The sequence below is a fragment of the Egretta garzetta genome, unplaced genomic scaffold, assembly GCF_000687185.1.
Source record: "Egretta garzetta isolate BGI_Z169 unplaced genomic scaffold, ASM68718v1 scaffold769, whole genome shotgun sequence".
Classification (NCBI taxonomy): domain Eukaryota; kingdom Metazoa; phylum Chordata; class Aves; order Pelecaniformes; family Ardeidae; genus Egretta; species Egretta garzetta.
Genome location: NW_009260831.1, coordinates 519,038 through 532,654, shown reverse-complemented (window position 1 = coordinate 532,654; position 13,617 = coordinate 519,038). Strand labels below are relative to the sequence as shown.

General features: G+C 42.2%; 1 protein-coding gene across 1 annotated transcript in view; it reads right to left on the bottom strand.

Annotated features, from left to right (window-relative positions):
* MEGF11 (multiple EGF like domains 11) overlaps positions 1-13,617 on the bottom strand; it is a 192,980-nt gene that overhangs the window by 24,384 nt on the left and 154,979 nt on the right. The window contains exons 11-12 of the mRNA XM_035902339.1: positions 4,862-5,008; positions 2,118-2,252 (exon numbers count right to left, since the gene is read on the bottom strand). Of these exons, the coding sequence (XP_035758232.1) occupies positions 2,118-2,252; positions 4,862-5,008 (282 nt within the window). The remainder of the gene's footprint in view (positions 1-2,117; positions 2,253-4,861; positions 5,009-13,617) is intronic.

The window sequence follows — 13,617 nt, the reverse complement described above, 5'->3', positions numbered from 1 at the left end:
AGCCCTCGTATCCCAGAAAAAGCAAAACCTGTACAACAGTACATGCTACACCATTATTCAGTTCCAATGCTCTATATAGAGCAGTTCAATGCGATGTTTTTAATGCATCTTTAGCATGGAGATAGATAACATCACTTAAATGAAGGCTGCATTTTTTATATGTACAAAAAAATAGTTCTCAAAAGACTTACTTAAAATAGGAGGTGATTTGCGCTGCAACATGGAAAACTAATGAATCAGGAAAAGATTTGTGATCGCAACACTGATGCTAGACAAAGGCAACAGGTCATACTTCATAAAAGAAACGCTCCGGTTGCACACAGCGAGAGCCAGCAGAGGGGTGCCTACCGTGTGAGCACCTCTTTTCTCTCTGAAATAGTATGGTGCCCTCCAGAATGTCAACACAGAAGAATTACAAAACCGGTCCTGCCAAAATGGTTGTTCTCATTAATTGAAGTAACCCCGCTGTGGATTGACACAGTGACTCTCTTGTAAAGATGTGAGATCCAAAGACAAGCACTTTTTCAAATGTCTTAAACATTTTTAAACAAAGCTGTAAAGTAAGGACTACCACCGCTTTCTTCAGGAGCAACCTGATTGTACAATGCAGATAGCGATGTTAATTAGCTATAAAAGCTCTGAAGTGGGACTCCAAAAGTCCCTGTGGGGCGTCAGGTGTGTTCTAGCAGTGATACCAAGTTGTTATCAGTCCATCTTGCTGCATGATTGTGAATGATATTCATAAACCAGCTGCTCAGAATCCTTAGCACAACCATGACAACCTGTGCAATTTTGGAGGTTACACAGCTCCCCCCCCCCACGTGCTGCTGGTGGAAGAACGTCCTCGCCGCCAGAAAAGAGACGGCACAAGGAGATGGAAATTCTAAAGTGAAATCTTCGTTTCACGTTTTTCTAATGGAAAACATTAATTAGCATTTTTCTTTCTACAAAATAAAGTTACACGCTAACTCATTATGACAAACTGCAACACAAATTTATTTTAATTAGGACATGAATATTTTAAAATTAATTTGCTGGATAGATCAACATTTCAAAGTAAAACCAGAAGTGCTGAACATCTGAGCAAAAATAAAATAATTTTCTTAAGAGGATAATTAGCCCTGCTTACGCTTTGAAATCTGGCTAACTTTTCACATAAAATGGACAAATTCACTGAAATATGTTCATTTTAATAAATTAATTGGTATAATGTTTGGTTGACTATACAGCACAGGAAAAATAAAACATGGTTATACTTAATCTATGTTTAATGATTTTGCATAAGTGCTGTCTGCAATTTCTAACTTACTGAAAAGCAGGTCATTAAAAAGTGTCAGTTCAATTTTTACAGGGCTGTGACTTCACAAGGGCAGTGGCCATTGCGAATAATCTCTTAAATCTGTATGTAGAAAATACCCTCGGTTGTATGCAATAACTGAGACTGCAGAATACTGTAAGGACCTTGCGGGCATTTTTAGGATAAAACTGAAAATGAAACCCTGTGGTTAAAAGCAGACGAACTTTCAAGGGTACAGAAAGGTGATGGACATTAGGGGGATTGAAGCTACTGTTCCCCTGTGGAAATGAACTCGCTTTCCCTGCCTCACTGCAAATTTTTGTGTCTCCTGCCCTTGTGTTTGGGTGCGCATGATTTTAGTTATTCCCAGACAGGTCCCAGACAGTGTAAATAAGGTTCCATGCATTAACTGGGTGTTTGGGCTCACGTACCTGAGCTGGCCTTTACCTCAACTAGTATGTACACCTCCTGCTGAAAGAGTGCATGAAGGTGCCATCGACATTTAGGATATGATAGGCTTCTCGGAAAGGAAAATGAAACCATTGGATGGCTGATATATTTACAGCAGGTGTCTCATTCCATATTCATTTCAATACAGAGCAGCAGACCTGTTTTATTTATGAACGCAGGAGCACATCATATTTACAAAAGGGTGACTAAGTATCTATTTGCATTTTCCCTCTGAAGTAAAGAATTTCTTGTGATCTAAACTGCTGAAACAAGAAAAAAAGGCAGGAACCTTGTGATCGGTCTCGCTGCAAAGTCACAGACACAGAAACATAGAAAAGGAGGTGGCATTTGGGGGTCTTGGGCTCGGTACCTTGGTTGCAGAGAGCGCCAAAGAATCCAGGCAAGCAATCGCAGTGTCCTGAGACGTGGTGACAAGGGCCGCTGCTGTGCACACACTGAGGGCATGGCTGATTGCAGTGGTGTCCATAAAAGCCAGGGGGACAAACTGAAGACAGAACAAAATAAACCGTCACAGGTTTTCAGAAGATTTCTCGCTGCTGAGAGCTTGATAATTCTCTCTCTGTCTTAATCCCAAACCAATATTCCTTAATTTGTAAAAACACAATTTTGGGAACAGCTGAAATTATGAAGCATGTTGGAGTACTCCATGTCTAATAAAGTGCGAGCGCTGAGTAAAGCTGCTCCTGTGGTTCAAACATTCACACCATCCTACCTCATGTAAGTCCCTGGCTCTTTAATAATACAGCAGAGCTCTCTCAGCAGCCTCTCTCTCCGAAGACGCTAATTTGAGGCTCTCTAGCCTGCTCCAGCTAAATTCTTTTACAAACCATGGGAGTTTAAGATGTTCAAGACCTCATAGCCCACTGGCAGATATGGTTAATAACCTGTATTCCAAAGCTTGGAAGGCAGGTAGGCAGAGAAACACTCACACACATGTACAGACCACAGAAACTCAGAATGCCATTTCCTTTGGAAATTAAGCTACGAAACCAGAGGAGGTGTATTAGGAAACGCTCAATATTTTATGTCTAAACAATGATGTCAAAAGCAGATTTCTAAGCATATTAGGTGCAATAGCTGTGTTCAATGGGGACAGTCAGTTTATACATGCCATTGCAGGAGCAGCATCCATCAGTGATGAACAGAATCTAAAAATGGTAATTACGGTAACAGCATACAAAATCACCTAATTTGCATCAGTAATCACACTGGATAGCTGAGTAAACTTGTAATGAACTGAGTGCTTAATTTGCTTAAAACCTGGATTGAAATTATTATAGAACTTCTACATAAGGTATAGTGCCAAGATTATGGCTCAGTATCCCTTACAAATGCGTATTTTTGCTTCTAAGCACATGTAGAGTGAAAACCCAGCCACTGCCCAAACATGCACTGCAATAGCTAAGCACAAAGAAATGTTAAATTGCAGTAAGTAACTGTAAAAATTACTTGATATGTTTTTATTTTTACTCCTGCGATTCTCTGTTATATGCTTCTGGCTCAGTGGTTACTATATCATGTCTGTTCTATTTTTTCACTGAATGAGAATTTTTCTCTTGGTCTGTATGCTCACAGAAGGTGTCAGGTTCTTACACTACTGCAGATTTCCAGCTGGAACTTAGCTGACAGGTCTGTTGATGATGCACTAGCTATAAAACAACCTGGATCACTCCTGGAGACATTTCTGCAAGCCTAAGAGCAGTAAACTATCCCGGTGTCTCATGTAATCCTGATTACACAGACAGAACAAACTGGCCAAGTATCATCTTCAGTACTGCCCTTTACAGGCTAAATTCTGTTTCTACATGAATTTTCAAGAAAAAAATGGGAATGATTCTGAGTGCAAACTTAGCAGGCTAAAGCTACCTTCACCTACAGAGGTGGCCTCTTCACAAGGTAGTGCTGAGCCTGAAGCTCGTAGAAGACGTGGGAACAAGCTGAATTCCCTGGCCATACATTCAAGAGAGGCACTTCAGCAACACGAGGCAATAGCAGAAGCATTCACAGGACCCCTCTGCTGTCACCCCAGTGGGGAGGAAAATTTCTCCCCATTAGGTCCTCAGCAAATGTCGTCAGGGAGCAGCCTAATTACTGAAGTTGCAAGCTGGGGACGTGGTTTGCCTCTTGTAGCCTACACGCCATCAGCTGACAAAACTAAGCTGGTTTTTTTTTATCTCAGAAAGGTCAGAAACTATTAACTTCTGGAAGTTTCTCACTCTTAGGGTTTCAAATTTGTAAAACAATTTCTTCTCCAATTCCCTGAAGCTCTGAGCACCACATTTTAGCCTTGGAGAGAGGTTTTACAGCTATATGGATATGCTGAAGCACCTGGAAATTGGGGTTTATAATGGAAATGCTTATAGGCCATTAACTACAGCAGTGCTAGAGGTCATTGTTATAATGGCTTTAAATAAAAACTGTCACCTACAAATTATTTTTAGAGATGTCTGTGTTCTAGTGTCAAGTGTAAGTGATGAAATCAAAGGGGATATATGAACTGGGCATGCAGAATGTCTTACAGGAAGAACAAGAGCTGCTGCAGAACAGAAAGACAAATCCATTTCTTGTTTACACAGGAAGAAGGTTGCGTGTAGTTTGGATCGGTGAATAAGGGTCCCTAAGGGGCAAATGCAGGTTCCCAGATAAAGCAAATGAGAGGATTTTTTTCTCCTTGGCACATTTTAATATGTAGCAGCAGAGCATCAGACAGGAGCTATTTCGGGCTGCTGTGTTTCTTTTTCTGGCATATAAATCTTGTTATTTTGATAGCCAACGCTCATCCCCTTGTCATTATGTGATGAGCTGTAGCTGACTGTTTAATAGGTATCCTGTAGTTTACCACCACTTAACTGTATATGTTTTTGCCCAGGTCCCGCCAAGATTGGTATGTGAAGGTGTTGCTCCTTCTCTCAGGCCACTTGTGACCTCCAGGTGCTGTGGAAGGCCAGAAGAAGAAACACAAGGCACGACTCAATGCAGCAGAGTCTTGACTTCTTGACTGAGAAGATCGACCCGTGGCTCTGTCTGCCTGGTGCCATAAACAAGCATTTCTACCTGCTTTGCTTCTGCCAGCACATCTATGGAAAATCTTACTTCTCTGGCACAAGGGTCCTCTGTATCCCGGTGCACAGTCACAGGTGCCATCCTCGGGGGAGCAGGATCCCCCGTTCTCACAGTTACAGGAGATGGAGCAGTTTGGTCCCCAGCGGCCCTGGCTGCATATATTGTCACAGTGGATGCCTAAAGGAGTAAAGGCACACGTTAGGTTTCACACCGCTTACTCTGCTCATTGATCAAAGAAAAGTTTGGCTGGACTGATACCTCACAGTACATCACAGAGCAAACAAGGGAGCCTGGAACAGAAATAGCTATCCTTTTATCTGCTTAATAAAGTGAAAATTAAGCAAATGCCAAAGAGGTGAATTCTGTAGGTGTTAGTGGGCTCCTGTTCAGTCCTTAGCACCATTAAAGAAACTCTGCATGCCATCTGAGAGATGAAGTTCAGGAATTGCTTTAAAGCCACAAAAGATCTCAAATCACTTGTCTGGAAATGTGCAGTTGATTGAAGCCTGATTACTTCACAGTTGTGAATTGGAAGACCAAAAAAAGAAAAATCAGGGTTCTGCAAAAACATGTCCAGTATTTGGATTCTTGAGCGCAGGTAAATTCAGTTCTATGCTGTGTATTGTTCCCTTCCTGGCCTGAAGCACCACGCTCTGGGTTATTATGCACATACCCCACATCCACCCAGAGCGCTCCGCGTTCTCTGTTAATGACCCAAGTTCTGATCTAGCAAGTGGCCATATGTGGGCACAGGCTGATCATTTGCATGTTAAATGGAGACTGAGACCTGCCAATCCAGCTCCCAGAGATTCCCAGGGTGGTTGTTTGATATTTATTATTATGAAAAGCAAAGCTTGGAAACACTGAAAGAAGCACACAGCCAGAAAGCTTAACATGAAGCTTCTGGCATTATTTCAATTGGTTTTGGTTTAACTGGTGACTTTTAAAAACAACCTTGTGCCATGGCTCATCACATGTATGCAAGCTAAGGATTTGATCCCGCACACCATCGCTTGTCCGAGAGGCTCCTACTCCACTGGGATAAGACAGTACCAAGACCTGCAATTAGCAGAGCTATTTGCATGATCAAGGGCTCCTTGGATTGAAAAAGGTTTGCAGGATCACGAACTCAGAGAGACATCAAGCACTGCCAGCTGCAGGGAGTGGCGTTAGCAGTAGCACGCTGCAGATACTGATAACAACAGAAAAAACGAATCGCAGACTGGCTCGAAAATTTTCCTAACAACATTACCACACCGGGCGCCTTACAACTGCGCCACCAAGATTTGATGGTGTACACATGCCCTAGATAGACTTTCAACATGAAGATGTTCTTTATCATCCATGCACATGTCCCCACTGCATAATGGGATCAATGCAGACAAGGGCTCCGAGAGCCCCAGCCTCAGCCAGAGGTTGGATTAGTGCATCGCTAAGGAGAAATACAATCCCAAGTAATTTCCTCCACCTCTGATAACTTCATCTGGATGCTACAGGTAATGGACTGCATTTGTGAAGCTGTGAGCTGTACTGTCACCAAACTTTGAGGATTATTAAATCAGCCGAAAGTCATTATAAACACACTTACAGTGCAGTTTCAAGTTGGTTTTATAAATCTCTGAGGTTAATACAGTAAGAAATACTGCAGAGCCAAAATTTCCCTTTTCTGAAGATTAATCACACAATTATAATGTCCCTTCCTAGAAAATCTTAACCAAGTCTGGCAAAAGTACAGTTTGAAATGGGATTTCTAGCAATACATGATCATAGCTGTATTCATAAAGAGGCATGGTCCATGCTGTAGAGCTTAGTAAAAAACACATTAAAACACAGTAAAAACATAATACAAGCTCAATCCCTTAATATCTAAGTAAATGAATCTGGAAAACAGGAATGCAAAAAGAGACAAGGAACATTTGTGTTAGCGAAATCAAGAAAAACAATTACTATAATACAGTCTTTCCTACTCCCTTTGAAATCAAATATATCCTTGGATTACTTGAACAGTAAATGCTTTGTGTGTGCATTTATGTAATAGATCTACAGTGCTCTGTAATTAAAAAGTCGTACAATAAACTGTAAATAAATAAATGCATTTTGTATTTCTCCATACATATACATGATCATTTATGGTTTTGAGAGTCTCAGTGCGAGCTCCCAGAAATGAAATTCAGACACAAATGTAGAAAAATGGGTATCTTTTCCTCTTGACTGCAGCATTAAAAATACAATTCTCTCGTTGTGAATGGGCTATTTATAAACGGAGACAATTAAACAGCATTATTTCTTGTCTCTTTTGGCAAAGTTTGGGGAAGAATGACATTGACTACTTCCTCTTGAAAGGTGGCTGAATTAGAATGCCATGGCTGTTCTTTGCAGCAGCAAAGTCCTTCCTTTAGTAATGAATAATGAGGGATGTCTTCCCGCTCCTAACGAAGGCAATGAGTCATTGTGAAGCCGATTGTTGTAATGAAATGTAAAGGGGGGAAAAGGAAACCTTCTAGAAGACACCGATCCCCATTACAGCAGTTATTTATTTATAAATTTTCAGAAGACATCTGAGAAGATGCCGCAATCAATTTTTATTACTTCATAGTACTCTAAGTTAATTCTCATGGAAGACTTCATTTTTGGAGGCTCCTACACACATTGAATTGCAAATGTAAATGAGAAGTTAAAATTGCATCTGGACATGCATGTCTTATGCAATTGTGCTAAAAAAAGCACCTTAATTTTACAATTCCCTAACTTGACAGCATATGAAGGGGGAGTCCATCCCTCCTAGCTACTTTACAATCGGAGTCAGCGAAGCAGCAAGCTTCTTTCATGTAAAACTTTAATATTTACTTAGGAACTTGCTGATGAACATTTCTGATAAGCAATTAGTTCTCAATTTCCAGAAATACAAAAAATGCTGAAGTTGACACATCTCTGGGTTATCTCATGTTACAACCACAGATTCCTAATTTATGAACAAATTCCTTGTTTCACAAGCATGAGGTAGAAAGACAGCTATCAGAAGAAGTCCTTGAAGCGGCAAGGAAGCAGTTCTATACATAAACTCTATTGCCTGGATACCAGGAAATTATCTTGCTGCCTGAGGCTTTGGTTCACAATTGCAGATGCTAGTATGAAATTACACTTCCAAGACCTTCTTAAACAATGTTCTGGGGGTGAATTGTAAATGAAATTCACATAACTTACATAAAATTATAGTTATCCACTCTACGTGGGCAAAGAACATTTGCACTCTCATGCAGTGATCCAGAGCCAAGGTAAGAGCAGAGTCCGCTGTGGCTTTTAATTCAGCCTGTGAAAGAGCAGCCACAAAACCTCCATGTCCCGGGGTGGATTTGGGGTAGTGGATTTCAGCAAACACTGTCTGCTCTCCCGTAGGATTTCCACTGCTGTCCTTTGGACTGCTCTGTACACGGAATTTAGCTGATAGTCCCAGAGTGGCTTCACTCCCCTTCCCCACACCGTCTGCCTTTGCACACACAGTGGGAAGGAAAAACAGTGCTGAGTGCCTGAATTGCTGTTGTGTATGCTGTGAAAAACACAATCTGGAATGAACTTAACCCACCAGAGCAGGCATGAGTGCACTCTTTTAAGGGACAACTACCTGGGAGAGCTGTTCCAAGGATATCTTCCAGGATATTTTACTACCAAGTGGCAAAACAGCTGCTGGCTGGGACATCGGGGGTATGCAGCATATCTCAAGTACAGGCTTCCCAAGGGTGAAGTAGTTGGGTTGTGCAGTGCTGAGGATGGTATCTTGGTAAAGGAAAGCGGCAGAGACAGAGGTAGAGGAGGAAGCGTGTCTGGCAAGAGTACTGGCTGACGGAACCTCCTCAAGTCATGTATGTTCACAGAATCCCAGAATGGCAAAGGTTGGAAGGGACCTTGGGAGATCACCCAGTCCCACTCCCCTGCTAAAGCAGGTTCACCTAGAGCAGGGTGTACAGGACATCATCCAGGCAGGCTTTGAATATCTCCAGAGAAGGAGACTCCACAGCCCCCCTGGGCAGCCTGTTCCAGTGCTCTGTCACCCTCAAAATAAAGAAGTTCTTCCACATATGGATGGACCATGTTGGATGGTAATAGCATATATCATATACCATAGTGCAGTTTTGCTGCATAGCAGCTAGAGAGAGGTGTGTCTGGTGACTCGATGGGATATAAGCTTGTGTCTGGCTTACATGGAGCAGCGTAAAATTCTACCAGATTAAGTCGGTTCATTGTATTAAAGTTTACAAATTGGGCTGTAAAAGATTCAGCTAACATCCACGCAACCATCAGAAAAGGAGCAGGAAAAAGAAAAAGGAAAAAAAAAAACCCCAAAACCCGAAGCCAAACAACTGGGATGTAAGGTGTCTATTAAAACGCTGTTTCATATACTGCTTCCATTAATAATCGTCAACGGCTTCAATGAAAGTTTGTCAAAGTAATGCAGATTTAGTACTGCCTGTAACTATATCACACTGAAGGACTTTGAAGGGTGAAATTCCTGAAAGCCAGACATAAGTAGAATTCCCTTTTTTCCCTCTCCAGCTTACTTGTGCAATTGCACTCGTGCTTGGGGATTACATCTCTAGCTCTTAATAAAGCCTGCCATTGTTTTTCTGCCTTGTCTCTAGATAGCTGGAAACTAATACTCCAAACACAATAGAAGAGCAAAAATGGATGGAATAAATGAGAACCAGTGGCCTATTTTTGACCACTGCTATCCCCCTGACAGTAGCCTCTGCAGCAGGGCCTGCATGTTGCCCAGCATCTAATTATTTGCCAGGGACGTAGGAATTTGATAAATTATAGTATGTAGCTCCCTTCCCCCCATGTACTTTAATTTTATATCTACCAGTGTACAACTGTAATTATTTCTCTGAATAAGATCTTCAGCTTTTTTTTTTTTTCAACAGTCACAATCTAAAGGCAGATGCAACATCAATTAGCAGTGACAGGAATGATTTCAGCAGACATTTGAATCCAACACAAACATTGTGCTCTCCTCCACCTGTCTTTCAACATGACACGAAGTCATAATAATCTCTTATTTCTGGCATTTGAATAGCTTTGGAAAGAGCTGCTTTTTATGCATAAATAGGCACTGGATTTATGCAGGCAGTACCGTGGAGGCCTGAAGTTTGGTGAGTCACGCTTGGCTTTGAGCTGGACTGCCTGGTAGCTTTTGTCTTTGGCAATACTAATTCCTAGTGGGGCGTTGCCTACCTGTTGACACAATACATAACGGCAAAACCCCAACAGTGGCAATCCTGCTTCAATAGCAGAAAACAGCCCAATGATTATAGCTGCAAGGCTATTTTAGATAAGCAATTGCAGTGAGTGGGCCAGCAAGCACTTGATCGTACTGAAAGGAGGTACGGGAATGTATCACTGAGGGTGATCTGTGAAATGGGCGGCTCCTCCATGCAACACCATCCCTCCGGTCTCCATCATGCAGGACTGTCCCACCTGCAGCGATCACTTCGCAGCGGTAGCACATCTCCTGCCAGCCCTGGAGGGGTTCCTAGGCGTGTGGCTGTCACGCCAGCGTCAGCACCAGAGTCCACTGAGGTCACCTGGGCGTCTTGCCTGGGCCTCCTTATTTGTACGTTTATTTCTGATAATGATTTCTACAATCATACGTTCACGTTTTCTTTAATCTTATTCTCTTCTCTTCCCCCAGTGCTCTTATTGCTGGTACGCTTATGTTTTCCCTATAAATTCTATTTAAATCGGCTTTGTATTTGAGATTAGATCAGTGTGCTTTCCTAAGTAGTGAATATTCTGCTGCTTCAGTCTATAAAATGTAAAAGAAAATTCAATAAGAACATGAGAAAGAACTGTCCGCTTAGCTCCGGATCAGCTGTTCGGAAGGTGTTATGACAGCATACGAACAAGAGTTCACAAAGAATACTTGATGCTTTTCTATCACTTTTTGCATCTTCATATTTATTCCTACCCGAGGCAAACCCTGAAGTCTTTGACTCAGATCCAGTCAGAAACACCACAGCACAATTCATGACAGCTCAGCATTTAAGGATGCTGAAGAACAAGAAAATCTGCTTGGGGAGGGCAGCAGATAGAAGAAAACATAAAGGGATCTCTCATAAAATTAAATGGAAACATTAAGAATTGATGGCAGCTCATCCAGTCTGCAAATAAGCTATTTTTGTTTTTATATAGTGAAACTATTCAACAGAAATAACAGCAGCCACATTCACATTATGAACTTTTGTGGTGTTCTCAAAATGCTTTTCTAACCGTCATTTTTTTTTCAGATGGATGCAGTGGAGCCCTTACCTTGCTAAGCATCGTTCACTGGTGGGCTGCAGAGGGGCGACTCGGAGAAGGGGAAGAGCATCTTCGGTCATAGGCTTGCCAAGCTGGGGAAGAGGGCTTTAAATTACCAGTTTGATGCCAGTGCCAGCCAGGCTCAGAGCCTGGAGAAGGATCACAGGTTAGCAGGAGAGCACCTGAGGAGCAGCAGAAAGGAATTCCAGCCACTCCAGACAGTAAGTCACCTTCACTGGGGGCCCAGCTTAAAAGCCTCTGTGTAAATGCAAGTAGCACGGGGAATAAACAAGAGGAGTTAGAGACATGTGCACGCCTGCAGGGCTATGATCTTATTGGCATCAGGGAGCTGCAGTGGGATGGCTCCTATGGCTGGAGTGTAGGAATGGAAGGATACGGGCTCCTTAGGAAGGACAGGCAGGGGAGACGAGGAGGGGGTGTCACCTGCTGCCTCAGTGACCAGCTGGAGGGCATGGAGCTCCACCTGGGGATGGATGAGGAGCCCACCAAGGGCTTATGGGTCAGGACTGAAGAGAGGGCAGGGACAGGTGACATTATAGTGGGGGTCTGCTACAGGCCACCGGGCCAGGAAGACAGAGTGGATGAGGCCCTCTATAGACAGATAGGAACAGCCTCATGTTCATAAGGCCTGGTCCTCATGGGGGACTTCAAGAGAGGAGAAGGCTCTGAGAAGGCCTTATAGGGGCCTGCAAGAAAGCTGGAGTCTTTTTACAAGGGCACATAGTGATAGGACAAGGAGTAATGGCTTTAAATTGAAAGAGGGTATATTTAAATTGGACATAAGGAAGAAATTCTTCACTATGAGGCTGGTGAGGTACTGGAACAGGTTGCCCAGAGAAGCTGTGGATGCCACATCCCTGGAAGTGTTCAAGGCCAGGTTGGATGGGGCTTTGAGCAGCCTGGTCTGGTGGAAGGTGTCCCTGCCCATGGCCAGGGGGGTTGGAACTAGGTGATCTTTAAGGTCCCTTCCAACCCAAACCATTCTAAGATTCTGTGATGACTCCTGTGTGTAACAGCCCATCAGTCTAAATGAAAGCTCCATGATCTGGTCCTAAATAATGATGAATAAGCCTTTCCCTGCAGCCAGTGAAAAATTCTAAATTGTCTCTTCTCTCATCATTGCATGGGCGATTTATGCACCCATTAATGGAAGTGTTTTTCTGAAAGTAATATACTTACAGCTTAATGCACCTCTGTGGAGCACTAATCGTACCCCTATTTTTAATTATCTAGAGAAAACTCCAGATATGAATCATCCGACTCAAGGTATTTATGCAATAAAAGCTTTTGAGGCAAGAGACCTACCTCACAAGAAATTGAATAAGTCAAAATGTTTGCTAAAATTAAGGATCATCTGGTTCCCTTTGCTTCAGCATATTCTCCAGGGTGCACTATTGCAGGAAGAAAAGTTGCCACGAGCAGCAAGGGCAGACCTTGAAGAAAACAGTACTAAAAGGAGTCAAGTCCTATGCAGTCCTCCTTCACCTTTAGGATGCTTCCTTTCTACTACTTCTCCAACTCTGGACACAGTTTTAGGCCAGGAAGGAAGAGAAACCTGGGAAAGATCCAAGTAGACCATCAGCAGGTAAGGGAGGAACTTGTAAGTGGGGAAAAATGTGTTGCTTTCCTGACTTTTAAACATTCGAGCCCCCAAGCTAAGCCATGAGCTAAGAACGCAGCTTAGCAAGAGCTGTCATACAACTGAATGTGTGCAAGCCTTTCGTGTTTAATAACATTGACTGGAATTCAAACTTTTCTCCTTTGTGTAGAAAGGGAAGGAAGATGTTTACAACATTTGTCACCACAAACACTTTCCCCAATAACATATATACACAATATTTTAGCTTGCTGACTGCTTATTGAATGATCTTTCCTTTTTCTTCTTTCACACACAGCATGACAGCATCCAGTATTTAGTCTGCTGAAATGTTCACAAATAATTTTTCACCGCTTCTCACCCATATTTATTTATAGGTGAAAGTATTGTACACACAGCCAAGCTTATATATAGAATGCCTCCATATTAAAATGGAAAATGGTTGAATATCTCTAGCATCAGGTTTCATTTTTTTAGAACCTGTTAAATTAGCATAATCCAGGACGCCATCCAAGCTATATCTTTTCACAGAAATTTAAAAGCTGTCCTTTAATAAGTGAAAATAAACCCCAAAATAAATACAAAGATAAATGAACTCGTATCTCTCCTGTGTTTATAAGACTAATACTGCAGTCATTTGCATGCATGCTTAAGTTTAGCAGTAGGTTTACTGCAGCTTCTAATTATAGTCCAACTCCCACTGAACGAGTAGCAAAAATCCAATTGATTTCATGAAAGGTGAAATATATACTAAATCTGGTCTAGGACAAACACAACTAAACCTCACTTAGATGAGAATCTGGAGCCCCCTAGATATCTGCCAGGGAATGCACAGACATAATTAATGTCAGGACATCAATGAAGTCTTTGATAC